The sequence below is a fragment of the Lissotriton helveticus genome, chromosome 2_2 (genome assembly GCF_964261635.1).
Source record: "Lissotriton helveticus chromosome 2_2, aLisHel1.1, whole genome shotgun sequence".
Taxonomy (NCBI): Eukaryota; Metazoa; Chordata; class Amphibia; order Caudata; family Salamandridae; genus Lissotriton; species Lissotriton helveticus.
The window spans coordinates 351,900,533-351,919,185 of NC_136060.1; the positions used below are offsets into that span (position 1 = coordinate 351,900,533).

At 43.6% G+C, this 18,653-nt stretch overlaps 1 protein-coding gene across 1 annotated transcript in view; it reads left to right on the forward strand.

The window, feature by feature from the left end:
• Positions 1-18,653, forward strand: part of HTRA3 (HtrA serine peptidase 3) — a 265,925-nt gene that overhangs the window by 157,118 nt on the left and 90,154 nt on the right. Inside the window, exons 3-4 of the mRNA XM_078678531.1 lie at positions 2,932-3,154; positions 9,090-9,284. Of these exons, the coding sequence (XP_078534657.1) occupies positions 2,932-3,154; positions 9,090-9,284 (418 nt within the window). The remainder of the gene's footprint in view (positions 1-2,931; positions 3,155-9,089; positions 9,285-18,653) is intronic.

Here is an 18,653-nt window from a genome sequence, read left to right on the forward strand (position 1 = left end):
AAAAGATAGCACTCATCATGTTCAAAAGTAAACTAACTCCCCAATGGTTCCCTTTTTTGTCTTCCTTCTATGAGTCCTCGTTAGGCCTTTTGATGAGAACTTGCTTGGGAAGGAAGTGAGTGTCCCTCAGGATCAACTCTCACTGCAGTGGTCCCCTGTGGACTGTTAGCTCCATCCCCTAATAATATTTCTAATAAGTCTATTAAGCGTGATATCCCTCTCCTTCGACCCAGCCCCTGAGTGAGAAAACCTAGTTTACTGCCCTCTGCCATTCTTCCCAGATTGATTCTACTCCTTACAAAAGTACTGGGGATCGATCCCTTTAAAAAGAGGCTCTGCCCTTCCACATTTCTGTGAAAATGCTTTAGCTGTTATGGTGTTTCTGTAGTTCCCCGCTGTCTGTCTTTTATGTCAATTTTCCCCTCCCATTCCCAACAGCCCTGCCATACCTGCTGTGGGATCCAACCTGAACCTGGCCTGTTGGCACAGGAGTCTGCTTCTTGCCGACAGTCTTGGTGCTGCCAATGTCGTGAAGAAACAATGCTTCACGAGCTCCTCCCAGACATCGCAACGCCTCTAAGGGCATAATTTATGAAGTTTTGAGGTAGGACAGTGCAGCAAGTCACCTTACTCTGCTGCACTACGTCAAAGTGAAATGGCAAAAATGCACTGAATGTATCCAGTATGGTGCATTCCTTTCCTTTCATCCAGCACTGGGGCCCTTTTGGTAGCCTACTGCCCTTGCACCACGGTTCAAGGGCACCTGTGTTGTCAGAAGGATTGTTTTCGTGTGGGAAGGCACAGCTTTCTACACAAAAACAATTCTGAGAGGTGTTTTCCTCTTTGCAACACACATGGAAAGAGGAATTTTACGAGGAGAAATAACGTTATTTCTCTTCAATATGCCTCCCCTTAGGAGGCATAAAGTTTTGGTTCATCCCCAGGTTTACATGGTTTTGTATATCTGGGGAAGCTTCAAAATCCATGGGTGTTGCGTGGGAACACCCATCGCAATGTCCATGGAACACCTCCTGCGCGCAGAGCAAGGCAACTCAGCGATATGCACTACCTTACCTTACTCCATATCTATAAGGCCATTTGGTAGGGAAGGCTCCCCCACGTGGGCATTGGAGTGTCGCCCCACTGCTTTCTCGCAGTGCGAGAAGCAGAAACGTAAAATGGTATGAATACCATTTTATGTTTCTGCTTCTCGCACTGTCAGAAAGCTTAAGAGGGTATGCCTGGTTGGGGGTGGGCAGGTTGGGGAGGAGTGGCTAGCTCAATGTTATGGGTGCTGACTGTTTGGTCGGCCCCAAGGCCGGCCAAACCAGTCATAGCACAATCCATTTTCCCCTTACAGGCTGCTGTGCAGCCTGCATGAAGAAAATGGCCTCCCCATAGACGCCTGTAAGGACAGGGTCCTATCCAATCACAGCGCTGCCATTGCAGCGTTGTGATTGGCTTAGGGGAGGACTCGGAGGCTGTCTGCTTCTGCTTCCTGTGAGCACTGAGCAGGAGACGTGACGCGGGATTTCGGGACCGGAGGCGAAGGTAAAGTTTTTTTTTTAAATTTAAATTACCCCCCCGCGTGACCCCTTCCCTCGTGACCCCCACCTGCGAGTCATGCCAGCTGCGACTGCCATTCGGAGCCACGCAAAGTGACTTTACATGGCTTCATAGAGATGATTTCAAGGTTTGAGCCATCATAAATTCAGAGCACAGTAAGTAACAAAGGGGCCTCTCCTGCTGGTCCAATCTCTTGCCTTTACTTTTAGAGTCTTCCCTACTAATGGTCTCTTCTTCAGCATGTCACACCCTCTCTCTAAGAAGGTGTCTGCCCACCTAAATTCCTCCAATGTCATTTTCTATTAGTAACTTTCTTGCTCTAGGATTTAATGTTATTCATTGAGCTCAGAATCATTTGACTCATACCAGAATGCTTTTTAGTTTTGGTCCCGGAAGCAAAACCTGCGGGACTGTCCTAGCCTTTAATCTTTCCAAGTCGAGTTTAAAAGTACCACTAGTGAGTTGGGTATTTGTGCATTCCTTTATAAAGTGAAAACTCAGTCAGAGGCAACATCACTCTTACCGAGTAAGCGTTTACCTATAGGGGAGAGAAGAGGCAAGTGAGACGTGAGGGAATAGGGACATCTCAGGCTGTAACTGATATGCAGCCACTATTACAGTTACATACCACATCAGCGCTATTTCAGAATGTTAGGCCCTCACATTGGTATTTGTTATGCAACGAGGTTGCTCAGTGAGTTAAGTGTGCACTGCTGGTCCGAGTTTGAATATCTGCCAGTCCAATACAATGAATTTAAATCTTTCAGATGTTGATAAAATGAATATCATTGAAATGGGTAAAACTAGCAGCTGTTGCTAAACCGCAAGTATAAAAAGAACTGGCGAAGGTCCATTCTTATCATTAAGGACCCTATTTACAGTTTGGGGGCGCGAGTCACAATACTCCGTCATAAATGTGGGGGATGCCCCCTCCCAAGTAAAACAACCAAGAGAGTTGGAGGAGCTTCAGGGGAAATTTTTGGCAAAAAGAATCATTCTAAAAATCTCCGTTTTTTATTTGAGGATTGGTTTTCACTGACCAGCACGATGCTACATTTCTGAGACCCCACAAGGGCTTAAATCCTAATCCAGAATTTACTCTCGAGGACGTTTAGTCTGGTTCTTCTGCCAAAACGTGGCCTTGCCAGTGTAAGCAGAAAGTTCAAAAGTGTAAATGGACACGCATGTGTAAACAACCCAAGACGAAAAATTATCAGCAGTTTAGAATATGTATTGTTTAGTCATTTACAACTGAAAACATAGTTTTGTCAGGTTCATGTGTCATCATTGATTGGTTTAACATTTCCTAAAAATGCTTGTTTAGATTTGTTAGAGTGACTGAGCATTCGTTTTTTTTTCATGCAGGCATCCATTGTTTGGGCGAAACGTCCCCTTGTCCAGTGGATCCGGGTTCATCATGTCGGACTTGGGTTTGATTGTGACCAATGCTCATGTGGTATCCAGCAACAGTGCGGTGTCTGGCCGACAGCAGCTGAAAGTGCAGCTTCAAAATGGGGATACTTATGAAGCAACAATCAAAGATATTGACAAGAAATCCGACATTGCAACAATAAAGATCCATCCTAAAGTAAGTAATTCATGTTTACCTACTTCGATTAAATATTTTTTTTCTTTCATTCCTAAAGTTAAATCTCTGCAGTCCCGAAAAGAAATTAACAGAAAGCTATAATATTGTGAGTGACGAAAGAAAGTGATATAGTAATTGGATTAGCCACATGTCATGTGGATGTTTGCTCCTTCCACATGACCCACATCGTAAGCATGTCCTTGGAATTGGCATCACTAGAAGTTGCCATACCTGGCTTGCTGTAGGTTATCAATTCCACCAACCATACGTCTTGTGGGTCATAGCTAACAACCCCCACTGACCCCAAATCCATAATTTAGAGCCTTAGAAAGTGACATTACTAAAAGTGGCCACACAGTGGGAGATGTAAGTGCAGTACACATCGGTTGGGTCTAGGCTCAACCCATTTAACTTTCACCTTCTCAGTACAGTGAATGGGAAGTAACATTATTGGAAGTGATCATGAATGGAGGTGTCATGAACTACTGACCTTTATATCTATTCTTCTGAAAGGTCTTGCCACTAAGCTATAGATCACATTTCTCAATGCAGCATATGAATTTGCACTCCCCAAGGAATGTTATGCTAGACACACCAGTGGTGGCTCTCTGTTCATTGATCCTGGGCTACGCCCTCTTTCTTTCTTGGCACATTTTGTACTATACCAAGAGTAAATAAACTCTATTATTCACTCTTGGTAGAATAAACAATGGTGTCCAGCAACAGCCTGAGGCAGCTAGTGACCCTATCTGAAGGCTGGGTCAGGTGCGTTAAAGCGCCTGCAATGGCCATCAGGGAGATGACACTGGTCTGAGGAAACTCCAGCGCTGGCCTCAGGGCCCTCGCACGCTTCAGTTCCTCCCCCATCTGTGGCGTGCTAAAGTGTCACAGCTAAAGGCAGCTATGGGCGCTAAAAGCTTAAGCTCTGCAGTGCCTAAGGGTAGACACCAGTCTGACTGTCACTCCACCCTTGTCCTACTCATCACAGAGTTAGGAAAGGGGGAAAGGGTAGTTGAAAGAGCAGAGACTGAAACTTTGAATCTGCAACTACGCAGGTTCGAGGTTTAAGTTTCAAGCTCCAGTGCTGGAAGCAGGCCCGGCTCCAGGAATTTTTATTTGGGTGGGCCAAGGGTACATTTGGGTGAGCCACTACCGTCCCAATTTGTGTCTTCTGGAGGCAGTCTACAAGCCATAGATTACATCATATCTACTTGCCTACAGTCACTATGATACAAGGATTGCTTCTGTGTGTATACAGAGCATGTGGAGAGTTATTTATTGGTGCCCCACCATTGACCTCTTTTTTCTGTAGATACCTGTACTACAGTCCAACAGTGCACTCCATCTCTTCGTAGCCCCTCCCCCTCATTACCTCCTCCTCAGACTCCCTCACTACCACCATCCACCAGTGCCCCTCATCTCTCTGCATCTCCCCCCTCCCCCATGATCTCCTCCTCGGATTCCCTCACTGCCACCCTCTAACAGTGCCCTTGATCTCTCCAAAGCCCCTCTCCCTATTGACCTCATCCTCGAATTCCCTCATTACCACCTTCCTACAGCGCCCCTCATCTCTCCAAAGGCCCACCTCCCCATGACCTCCTCCTTGGATTTTCTCATTGCCACTCTCCATCAGTGCCCCTCATCGCTCCATAGCCCAGCCCCCCATGACCTCCTCATTGGATTCCCTCATTGCCACCCTCCACCAGTGCCCCTCATCGCTCCATAGCCCAGCCCCCTATGACCCCCACCTTGGATTCCCTCTTTGCCACCCTCCACCAGTGCCCCTCATGGCTCCGTAGCCCAGCCCCCCCATGACCGCCTCTTTAGATTCCCTCATTGCCACCCTCCACCAGTGCCCCTCATCGTTCTGTACCCCAGCCCCCCGATGACCTCCTCCTTGGATTCCCTCATTGCCACCCTCCACCAGTGCCCCTCATCGCTCCGTAGCCCAGCCCCCCCTGGCCTCCTCATTGGAGTCCCTCACTGCCACCCTCTAACAGTGCCCCTCATCGCTCCATAGCCTCTCCCCCTGATGACCTCCTCCTCGGATTCCCTAATTGCCACCCTCCAACAGTGTCATTCATCTCTCCGTAGCCCCTCTCTCATATTCGATTTCATTTGTTGTATAGCGCTACTCATAGTATAGGGTGTCATAGTACTTTACATCATGCACACATTATGTAGAGACAATGAATCTTACAAGCATGTAAATCAGCCTATAGGGAAAATCACATAAGCCAATGAGGATTACAAAGTGTAGGAATCACATGTCATCTATACTGGTGGGCAATATGTTTTAAGAGGGTTTGGTCTGGAGAAGCACAAACGCAGGATTGAAAGCATACCCCAGTGTTTGTGGGGTTGGCTTTACTGATTAAAATGAATATCTGCCAAAACAAACCCTTTATAGCAACATTAGAGTAATGAAAGAGTAGGGAAATTCTAACTATATTGAAACACACACAAAAAAAGTTCTAAGTATACCATTCAGGTTTGTATGCAGCTCTTTGATGTCACTTTATAGATCATTGTCCCATTTTGGGATTGTAACTTCTGTATTGCAAGTAACCCATTGAGCTATCCACATAACATACAATTTATCTGCATTTAAACATTATGAACAGACAAAATATTGCTTTTTAGTAGTTGTGTCTTGCATCCGTCATGATAACGATACAACAATATATATTAAATATACACAGCGTACACAAAGTATGTATTAGCTGAGCCCTCACAGACTTTTAGAATATTAACTAATACACACACATCCTCGAATCATACACAAAGTATATATCTAGCTGGGCCTTTCGCAGATTTTTAAATAACGGAGCAATAGCCACACATTCTCTTACCTGCTCTGTTCAAACTCTGTGCCACAGCCAGATCTGATAAACAGCTGAAGGGGTCAGCCTGACGTCACTGCGAGGGCCAAGGTTGATGTTTGGGTGGGCCTGGTTCATGTTTGGGTGGGCCTGGCCCACCCTCTAAAACTGGGCCTGGCTGGAAGCAGAAAGAAGCAGCAGGAATCCAAATGGGACCTTCACAGACAGCCAGGTATGTAAAAACACTTTTAAAAGCTGTGGGCGTATGAATGAATGTGTGTGTCTGTGACAGCGTGTGTGTGTGTGTGAGCAGAACTGGCATAAGACAAAATGATGCGTTCCCCTGCAGAATGTGAAGATGGGCCCCTTAGTCTCTCATATCTCATAGATATTCATGGGTCTTGTGTTGAATGGGGGCCCTCTAAAGAGTTTTAGATCTGTGGAGCATTGGGGGCCACCAGGCACTGTAAGGGCTGCAGGGATCTGTTTTACACCCCTGCATGTCTGTGTGTCTGTTTGTGTGAGCCACTCTGTCAGTGAAGAAGTGGATCAAAGTGAGTGTTAATGAGTATTAGGAAGAGAGAGTACAAGTGAGAATGAATGAGGGTGAGGGAGAATGACTGAGCATAGCAGAGTGTTACTGTGTGTGAGGCTGAGTGAGTCAGAGTCAGATCACATGACCGCTCTGAGCTTACTTGAACACTGCTATTCGCCACGCACCTGTGCACAACCACAGACAGCACCGGGTATTCACTCGGGCTGCTCTTCACCTGGACCGTGATTCGAAGCCAGGAGTCGATATTCCCTCGGGCATCGTAATCACGGAGATCGCGACCGCGGCTCCGTCTTGATCCATGTTAATTTCCATATTAAGGCATCTAATTATCTTTGAGCGGTCCCGGCCGGCAATTTTCCTCGACCTTCTTCGGCACTTGTCAGGCCCACAAACCTCCAGCCTACTTATTCGCCCCAACTGTTTTGGACCTTTGGTTCGCTGGTTTCAGCTATCTTGTGGATACTTTCCTCCAGCAGGAGCCCCACTAGACTCTCACAACTACTAGCCCCATACTTGGCTTTATGTATACAGGCATGTCATTTTAATGTCCTGAAGATGATCACACTATTTATTTAAGGGATCGAAACGCCGTCGACAAAATGTACACCATATGCATTTACTATACTGCTATGTTAACCCCGGCGAAAATTCCGCCGCGGTGCAGGTGATTTTACGGCGTGGGCGTGGTTCGGACGGCCCCCGGCCGTCCTCCGCACACGCCCACCGTGACGTCGGCCGGCCGCCGGCCGTCCGACGCATGGAAGGGGTTAAATATGGAATCGTGTCCCCACGTTATTCTGTCTGTTTTATATTTAAACTTATAGGCAGACAAGTTTCCTTTGCCTGAACCCTTCCCTTAATGTTGTTTGTTTGTTTATGTCAGTAGGACGCAGGCTGTGTCCCACTTGGATTTCTTCCCTTACTTTATGTTATACATTTATTGCATAATTAAGATCTGTCTGGCTGGACAGAAAATATAGCAATGATTGAGTCTATATTGATTTGTACTATACCAGACTGTCTAGGGACCATTGTGTTTAGAAATAGTAACGTATCCAAGGAGGTCCCTGACCAATTGCATATTGGGTGCCCTTGTTTTTCTCAACAACACTAACCCAGAACACAGCCAAATTGCACAAAAACAACTTGGCTGCCTTTAACTGCTGCAAAGGCAGTCATTAGCCAATTACATAATGCCTTGTTATCAACATGAACTGTGGTAGTATTGCGAAATTACTGCAAAACTACTGGCACAGTTTCATGGAGATTCGTCAAAAGGGCGCACAGGTATTAAGGGGCAAATGTCCATGGAATTCCAATCTCTAGTAACCCTATCTATAACTACAGAGTGTATGATGAGAAATGTTCCAGTTAGATGGCAGTTCTGGAGTCTCTTTTGAGGATTCATTCTACTGTTAACTTGTAGAATGTATACCCAGAGTATTTGTTATTGAAGGATTTGAGAGGGTCAATCTGTTGTAGGACATTTAATATATTCTAAACCAATAGTGCCCAAACGTTTTAAGACCAAGACACACTTTTTAGAATGACAAACTTTCCCAGCTCACCTACATTTAATGGACATCAGGAGGGGCGATTTTTGAATGAAACTAAAACTGTGTGGCAGCACACTCGTCATTTACAGACAGCAGATTTTCCATTGAAATGGCCACTAAGTTTCAACAGACATACAGTTTTACTGATAGAACTATGCAGCACACAAATAATAATGAGTGGAGATCAGGTTTCTGTGAATATTTATCATTTGTGCAACACCAAGTGAAGTGTCTTGATTTTTTTTGATCCTATTAAAATCTCTGTTTCCAGCATACTTCAGAAATACAAAAAAAGTGCTTCTTTTTTAACTGTATACAAACTGAATACAGTTAATTTACAGGTGTTTATATTGTGTTGTGTGTTGCAAAATACCACATCCCAAAGCCTTTCCATTCAAATTCCCCGTAGTCCAGCAAAATTGCTACATAATTCACTTGAAAAACTCCTCTCACTTTGCCGTCAGAGAAAGAAATGTGAACACTGATCCTGCAGCAATGTATCAGAAGACAGAGCCTGACATTGGACCTTTGTCTTTGAAACACCAACAAATATGACAAGTTAAACTCAGAATTTAAAGGCATCTTTATGTATTGCTCCCTCTTTCCAGACCCACCAAAAATAGCGGGGTTGGGAAACCCTGTACTGAACACCACAAAATATGATGAGAATTGTGCCATCATTGTAAACTTCACAAAGGCTGTTGTCTTACTGAATGCTTATGCATGCAAACTGTATTAGAATTCTAGAAAACGAGATACAAAAACCTCAAATTTGATATCAGAAAATTAAAGACTACATTATCTCTCCAGAGAGTGTGTTGTCTTGCCTCCTTAGCAGCACACACAGACTTGGAATTCACCTTTTTGTGCTGTCACTATGTAATGGCCTGTAGAAGCATTTCAGTGTGTTAGTTTTCAGAACTGTGCGGTGTGTTGCACCTATATTTTAGCTACGCCTATTTAAGACATGATATCTAATTGACTGTAACCATTGCTTCCAGAAAAAGTTGCCTGTTTTGTTGCTTGGTCACTCGGCTGATCTACGACCTGGAGAGTTTGTTGTGGCCATTGGAAGCCCCTTTGCCTTGCAGAACACTGTGACGACTGGCATTGTCAGCACAGCACAGAGGGATGGGAAAGAACTTGGCTTGAGAGACTCTGATATGGACTACATTCAAACGGATGCTATTATCAATGTAAGTATGGCGCGCGGATGTGGAAAATAAATGTATTCAATTGACGCAATAAAAGCCCTAATTGTTCTTATTTGCAACGTACTAGTGATAGATGACTAGCTACAGGTGTGACATGCTCTGTAAGCAAAAACAAGCCATCGTCTAGCACCAGTCTTGCAGAAAAATCTTTTTATACCAATGTTATTTTAGAAAGTAGAGGGAAACCATTTTAGACAACATATGGCCATCCTGCTCCCACACTGCCAAAATAGACAGCCAGCCAGATTACGATGTTTTTTGTATCTGGCGGGCGGTTTCTTGGAAGGCCCCACCCCGGTGCTTATGAAAAAGGCACCACAATGGGAGCGTCAAAGGCAGTTCCTGCAGGAACTGGGGTGCAGGCAAACGGGGAACAAAACATGTGCCCCCTGCATGCACCCCGGGGACCTGAAGGGCCCCCTTTGTTTCTTCACCACCACACTTTCATGGCGGGCTCACTGCCATGAAAAGTGTGGTGGTGAGGAAACAAGTAATATGCTTGGCAGTGCCGAAGTGGCACCGGCAGCATATTACTAGCCTGACACCGCTGCAACACCTGGCAGCAGCAGTGGTTCTGTGGTGGTCCAATCGCCATAGTCAGAATATGGGGGGTGGACCGCAAGTCTGGAGGTCGATGGTCCACCACCACAAATACAACAGTCCAATGGACTGCCGTTGTCGTAATAAGGCGCTAAGCAAATATCCGCATCAAGTGTCACCAAAGGCCAATATTCTCTGCTTTGTAGATACATTTATGCTAATTACAAAACACGGAAGATACCAAGGGTCTTGAGAGAAAGAATCACTACCTATTTTTGGTATGTAGACTCATGAATACCTATTGGTTATTTTTGTGACACAGGAGAGAAAGAGGAGATAATTAGAGTTTTAGTAATAATATAGTGAACATTTTATCACTACTTTTGTTTCACTAATTTTTGAGCACTTCAACCAACCCTATCAGCCTATATCACACTCATCTTCTTTTTGGAAGGTTTTCTCTAGATGATGACCCTATTCTAGCCATCCTCATTAGATACACTGAGGTAATGACGAGTGGGCATCATCTTTTTTGAAAAAAACCCAGATGATGAGGTTCCACCAACTGGTGGGCTGATGGGTTTCTTCACTAAAACTCTAAGTATCTCCTCTTTCTCTCCTGTGTCACAAAAATAACCAATAGGTATTCATGAGTCTACATACCAAAAATAGGTAGTGATTCTTTCTCTCAAGACCCTTGGTATCTTCCGTGTTTTGTAATTAGTTTAGTTGGGGGACAAGATACAAGTAGGTCAGAAAAATTACAACTCCCCTAGAACCCTCTTCCACACATTTTTTGTTTCCTTGATACATTTATGCTAGCCAGCTCTGGATATCTTCAGAGCGAGGTGTTGTTCACTTCTACCATCCTTGCACAACTTGTCACCGATGCAAATTTCTACATTGGGCACGATTAGTACTGATGCAAACGTTCCGTTTTCCTGGCTTCTCAAAGAAGAACCCAGCATCAGATCAGTAGCATCACCTAAACATGCTGCAAATCCATTACATGGTTAAAGAAGTTCAGACTTCAGTAAACCAATGATATCCAATCAGAGTCCCTGGGATCAGAATTGAGAGGGACACTCCATTTTCACATTGAGAGTTGTGCACCTTTGAAGAAAAATACAAATTTTCCACCCACAATTTGCTCTGAGCTTCAATGTCTGCATGTTCTAGTGGAATGTCAAGTGCACACACTAGGCACAGGCTTATTGCATTATCAAGCTAGCCCTCTGACATTTTAGCTACATCATAATGTTCTTGCCACTCTTGTTTTTGTGTAATCAATTGCACTTCTACCTGTGTGGTCTCTCAGTCAGAAAGTCTAAAAGGTACCACAGGCCCACTATAAGCCATTCATTGCTTTGATTTCTTACACTCGTGAACTTTCACATCTAATCTGATTTTGATTCATCGATTGTTTGTCAATATCACCCGCACCCGCAATTTTATCTGTCAATTATAGATTTTGAATGGTACAATGAGATCACTGGTTTCAAAACCATTAGAGAAAATTGGCATGCACTAGCGTAACACGTATGTTCTGGAGTATGATAATACAAATGCAGACTGGTCTGCACCAGATCCACCCATACAATACATGTTTCATATACCCTTGGGATCTGGATCTACCACTCTGGATCATTGTATCTTTTGATTTCCTGATCGAATGTTATGGGTGGGATAACTCAACTTTAATGTTTTTAAAAAAATGTCATGGCTACTGCGAATGAGGGCCCTTTGCCACAACATTGCTGATATTTACACAAGGCACACCGAACAACAAGGGTGTTGGAGGGCGTTTGTAGCAGTGACATTATTTGGAAATATTTAGTTCCTATGAAAAAGGCAAGCATCCATCTACCAATCTTGCCTTCATCAGAAAAAGTGACTGTAAGAGTTAGGGTTGCTGAAGTAAAAGTCAATGTATCAGAACAATGGTCCTTAAAAAGAACAGTATGGTCATCAGGATAAATATAGACTCCAATCAGTGCTATATTAAGAGTGTCCAGCCGGACAGTCAATTTAATCATTAAGAAAATGTCAAAACCAAAAGTATAAATACATCAACACAGTGGGACACAATCCTGCATCCTACATAAACACATGACAAGTACACTTTAGGAAAGGAACATATCAGGCAAGAAAGGGTAGTTTGTGGAATATTGAACACAATTTCTAACAAGCTTGAGGAAACAGTAAATACACTTTTTTATCAGATTCAATTAATGTGAAAACTGTTTACATTAGTCGACGATGTTTCGATCCTATTTTAAAAATAGTAGGATCATCATCAGGACAGGAAGGGTACAAGCCTGAATAATTAGAGATTGCCTGTGAGAAATGAGGAGAAGGGAAGGAGATTAGGGAGCGTCTAATATAGACCGTAAAAGATTGTGCTGTCCAGGGGAGCAGGGACCAGCCCTGGTGTAAAGCAACCGCACCGTGCTTGTGATTGAACACCATTATTAAAATCGCAAGAAGACTTACAGCAAGGCAATACCTGTGAACGGAGATGGTTCGTGTGAGTGAACGTGAGCGTCAGAGATACATTATAGAATAAGATGTAAGTGGAACCAAGCGCGGAACCAAGGACGCTCGCTATCCTTCATTATAGGATAGTGACAAGCGAAATAATCTGAGCGGTACAGGCGTGAGCAAGGTGAAAAGCCCTACAATTGTATATAGACCGAGTGCCCACATCGTATATGAGGTGACGCTCGCTCGCATCATTCATTCCAGGATGGTGACAAGTGAATCAATTTGGACGGTACAAGCCGGAGCAAGGTGAAAAGACCAACATATGTGTATGGGTCAAGTGCCCGCATCGCGTTTAAGGTGATGCTCGCTCGCATTGGCAAAATTGACTAACCTCAATTAGGCTTGCGGAAGGAAGGAAGCCGCATACCCATTTATTGGCGGTAACCGAATTATTAGGATTTTCTGTGGAAGTTCAAAAACTAAGCGTAAGATAACGGAAATACTGGATACTATCTGGCAAACAAGGAGATAACTCACTTGAGGATGAATAGCCTGGCGTTTCAACTGTGAAAAATAACAAGTTCCAAAGCAGCAAGTTGCGATGCACTACAGGGAAAAAGGAGGGGAGGGATGAGTGAGGAATCATATGGACGGGCTAGCAAGGAGTCGGGTGACTATGCAAGGCAGCGCGCTTACCGTTATGTTGTTTGATCCAAGGCTCGATGGCAGGGATAACCATCGGCCAATGCAACACTCCTATTTATGTGTTGAGTGACAGGTAACTCAGCAAAAATCGGGAAGGGGGGTGGCTATACTCGATGATGGTTTTAAGGAGTATGGAAGACAGGATTGATGTGTTGGAGGAACCACTAAAGAGCCAATTGATGGCAGTGAACAAAATTAGAGGATAAAGGGAATTCATGCATATAGAACAAATTTAATTTTAAGACAACAGGATATATTAGGAAAATTTACCAAGCAACTGAAACAACAGGGAGTACTTGGTAAAATAAGGAAAAAATGTTCAGGAACCATGGTAATTGCAAGCCACAAAACAGTGGTAAAAACATACAGATGACAAACTTGTAGCAGAAACAGTGAAGGCGGAGATCGGTGCTTGGTGCAAAGAGTGGTCTAGAGCAAGGTGGTCCAGTCCTCATTCCTGTTCAGTCCATTTATGACGCTGTTCATGCGGATAATACGTTTGAGCTCCTCTTTATTCAGGAGTTGTGCAATGTCTCCACCTCTTGGGGGTTGTTTTACAACGCTCATGACTGTCCACGTAATGTCATCTTCATTGTGTCCTGCCTCGGTAAAATAATCCACTAAAGGCGCATTGGAAGTTTTGCAGCACACTCTGCTCCTGTCTTGTCCAATTCGAGTCTTCACTTTTTGTGTTGTTTGACCAATGTAAATAACAAACAAGGACACTGAATCAAATAAATGACATTGCAAGTATTACAGTTGGAAAATGATTTGGATTTTTATTGACATATTATTAAAGGTAAAATCCTTGCCTTCTAGAGTAAAATCACAAACATTACAGTTGCCGCATTTGGCGTGCCCAATTAGAGGTTCAAGGCACCAGTGTGTATCAAGAGTAGTGGAGGGTCTAGAGTTGGGTAGAGCAGCCAGTACCAGGTGGTCTTTGAGATCGCGGCTTTTGCGGAAAGCAAATAGAGGGCGCTCAATGTTCAAATTTCCTGCGTTCACAGTGGGCCAGTGTTTGATGATAGATTTACGGATGGGGTTGGAGATAGGGGAGAATGTGGTCACACAAACTATACAATTGTTATCAGACTTGATTTTGGGGGAAAGCAGGAATTCTCTTGGGAAATACCAGGCTTGCTTCTGTGCAGTTTGTACCTAGCATTTAGGTTAGCCACATGCTTTCAACTTGGTAGATAAGATTGATGCTTTATGAAAATAGTCCTCTTTTCGTGAAGCAATTACCTCTCATCTGCAAAAATTGGGATTAAAGTAAAGAGTCACGTAGTGGCTGTGGGTGATTACTTTCATAACGAAGCAAGGTGTTGAGCTCAGTAGTTTTTCTGTATATTCTGGTTGGTAGTTCACCCTTAGAGTGGAATATGGTGAGATCGAGGAAAGGAATAGAAGATTTGTCATGAGTGAGGGTGAAATTGAGACCTAGACAATTATTATTCAGCCAGTGTAGAAATTGGTCGAGGGTCTCTACGTTATTGTGCCAAATCATGAAAATATCATTGATATACTGACACCATAATGGGGCGCAGGTAAAGAAAGGGTTAGTGGGAGATAAGATGGTAGTCGTTTCAAGGTGGTCCATGAAAAGTATAGCTAATTTGGTGCCGAAAACATCCCCCATTGATGTACCTTTGACTTGTTGGTAATATTCCTTCTCAAAGGAGAAGAAATTTCTAGTAAGACAAAGTTCCAGTAGTTGCAGAATGAACAAAGTAGGGACAGTGTGAGGGCGGGCCCTGGAGTCAAGCACTCCCTGGATCACCGTCATCACCAGAACTTGTGGGATGTTAGTGTACAAGGATTCTATATCCATTGTACGGAGTATATCACTGGTGGGTTCAAAAGGGTGGTGTTCAACTAAGTTAATCATCGCCAGACTGTCCCTTACATAACATGCAGTCCCAGGTACAAAGTCTTTGATAAAGTAGCCAAAGTATTGACCCAAAGGTGTCAATACGGTGGGAAGTGTGTAGATCACTGGCATGCGCAGTGATTTCACATTTAAAAAAAAATCCTTTTGACTTAGAAAACCTTCAGATTTCGCGTCTGTGGTAATCTGTAAGATTAGGTTTTGCAGTTCCCTTGTTGGATTATTGGGCAGCCTGCAGTAGTGGTCAGTATTTGAGAGCTGACGCAGAATTTCAGACTTGTATGTTTCCTTCTCCTGCAGGACAATCCCACCGCCTTTATTGGTCGATTTGATAATTAAAGATTTGTTTCTTTTAAGAGAATCAATAGCTTTTTTTTCACTAAGGGAAATATTGTATGGAATGAAATGTTTCTTGCTCTCAAGTGTAGCCAAATCATTCAATACCAATTTTTCGAATGTGGATATTTCACTTGGGATCATGTTACCTGAGGGGGAGAACATAGATGGTAGTCGGAAGGGAGTGTTGGAAATGGCAGTGGCCTAAACGCTTGGTACGAATTGCACAGAAGTGAGCCTGGTATTGCCCAAGAGAAATCCTGCTTTCCCCCAAAATCAAGTCTGATAACAATTATATAGTTTGTGTGACCACATTCTCCCCTATCTCCAACCCCATCCGTAAATCTATCATCAAACACTGGCACACTGTGAACGCAGGCAATTTGAACATTGAGCGCCCTCTATTTGCTCATTTGAATAAAGAGGAGCTCAAACGTATTATCCGCATGAACAGCATCAGGAATGGACTGAACAGGAATGAGGACTGGACCACCTTGCTCTAGACCACTCCTTGCCCCAAGCACCAAGCTCCGCCTTCACTGTTTCTGCTTCAAGTTTGTCATCTGCATGTTTTAACACTCACTGTGTTGTGGCTTGCAATTACCATGGTTCCTGGTCATTTTTTCCTTATTTTACCAAGTACTACCTGTTATTCAAGTTGCTTGGTAATTTTTCCTGCTGTCTTAAAAATTTAATCTGTTCTATATTCATGAATTCTCTTTTATCCTCTAATTTTGTTCACTGCCATCAATTGGCTCTCTAGTGGTTCCTCCACCACATCAAGTCTGTCTTCCATGCTCCTTAAAACCCGCATCCAATATGGTCACTCCCCCAGTTTTTGCTGAGTAACCTGTCACTCAACACATAAATAGGAGTGTTCCATTGGCTGATGGTTATCCCTGCCATCGACCCTTGGATCAAACAACATAACGGTAAGCGCGTTGCCTTGCATAGTCACCCGACTCCTTGCTAGTCCGTCCGTATGATTCCTTACTTATCCCTCCCCTCCTTTTGCCCTGTAGTGCATCGCCACTTGCTGCTTTGGAACTTGTTATTTTTCACAGTTTAAACGCCAGGCTATTCATCCTCAGGTGAGAATTCCCGCTGAGTTATCTCCTTGTTTGCCAGATATTATCCAGTATTTCCGTTATCTTACTCTTATTTTTTGAACCTTCACAGAAAATCCTAATAGTTCGGCTACCGCCAACAAATGCGTATGCGGCTTAACCTTCCGCAAGCCTATTTGAGGTTAGTAAATTTTCACTTGCGAGCGAGCGTCGCCTTAAACGCAATGCGGGCACTTGGTCCATACACATATGTAGGTCTTTTCACCTCACTCCCGCTTGTACCGCCCAGAGTGATTCACTTGTCACCATCCTGGAATGAATGATGCGAGTGAGCGTCACCTCATATACGATTCGGGCACTCGGTCTATATATAATTGTAGGCCTTTTCACCTTGCTCATGCCTGTACTGCTCAGATTATTTCGCTTGTCACTACCCTATAATGAATGATTGCGAGCGTCCTTGGTTCCGCGCTTGGTTCCACTTACATCTTATTCCATAATGTAGCCCTGAAGTTCAGTTTCACTCACACCAGCCATCTCCGTTCACAGTTATTGCCTTGCTGTAAGTCTTCTTGCGATTTTAATAACAGTTGTTCTATCACGAGCACGGTGTGGTTCCTTTACACCAGGGCTGGTCCCTGACCCCCTGGACAGCACAATGTTTTATGTTCTGTATTAGACACTCCCTAATCTCCTTCCCTTCTCCTCTTTTCCCACATGCAATCTCTAATTATTCAGGCTTGTACCCTTATTGTCCTGACGATGATTCTACTATTTTTTTAAATAGGATTGAAACGTCGTCGACTAATGTAAACAGTTTTCACATTAATTGAATCTGATAAAAAAGTGTATTTACTGATTCCTCAAGATTGTTAGAAATTGTGTTCAATATTGAAATGAAATGAGGGTTTTTATAAAGCGCGTGTATGCCAGTGGCGTCTTAGCGCTGGACTATCAAAGAGTACTGGTAATAAAGTGGAGGAGATTAAACAAAAATAATGCAGCTGGGTATTAGAACAACCAGGTTTTAAGATCCCGCCTAAATTGGGATAGGTTTTTTTGAGTTTTAAGATGTAGGGGCATGGAGTTCCATAACTTAGGGGCTAGGTATTGGAAACTTCTTCCACCCCAGTTTACCGTCCTTATCCTAAGGACTCTTAATAAGGACGCTGAGGCGGAGCGAAGGTTTCTTGGTGGGATATATCAGTCAACGTATTTTCTAATTTGTCCTGGTCCATTGCTATATAAAGCCTTGTGTAGGATACACATCGACTTGAATTTAGTCCTAGCGGTAATCGGGAGCCAGTGAAGTTGCTCTCGAATCGCCAGGCTGATGGAACTGAATTTAGGTAGGTTCAACAGTAGCCGCGCCGCTGTATTCTGTACAATCTGTAGTTTGTGTGTAACACTTTGTTTGGCACCAAGATATAATGAATTACTTTAGTCGATTTTCTACAGGATCAGCGCAGTGACTACCCTCTTCCTGAAAGACATCGGAATAAACAGAAGAATTTTCCTAAGAATCTTAATTGTATAAAAGCATGAAGACGTAATACTATTGACCTGGTCAGATAGGGAAAGCTGGTCATCTACTATAATCCCAGGTTCTTTACCTTCTTTACGGGATTAGGGCAGACTCCTGCGGTATCGGGCCACCAAGTTGTGTTCCAAAGAGAAGTATCCCCTCCAAAGGTCAGGACCTCCGTCTTTCCAGTGTTAAGCTTTAAGCAGTTACTCTGCATCCAATTTATAATATGGGCCATGCATGAGTTGAAGCGGGATGCTACATCCTCCAATGGGTCAACCAAGGAGACGACAATTTGTGTGTCGTCTGCATAGCAAATTGTTGTAAAACCAAAGGAGCGAATACGTTTTGCCAGTGGAGCTAAATATATATTGAACAGGGTGGGCGAGAGTGCCGAGCCCTGAGGTACTCCACATGGTATTAGGAAGGAAGGGGATTTGTGTTCATCTAATATCACAGTTTGTTGTCTGTCTGCCAGATATGTTTTAATTGTATCTGCTGCCCTATCTATAATACCTATTTCTGCCAGCCGTTGAAGAAGTATCTGATGGTCCACCGTATCAAAGGCGGCAGATAAATCAAGCAATACCAATATTGCCTTCCTGCCCTGATCCATTTGGGCACGTATACTTTCAGTAGCTGCAATCAATGCAGACTCCGTACTATGGCATGGTCTAAAGCCGTGTTGTACTTGATCCAGTACATCATGAGTTTCAATGAATTTTACTAACTCTTCATTTATTGCTTTTCCAGCACTTTCGAGGGAAACTGCAAAGAAGTGATAGGACGATAGTTTGCGACTT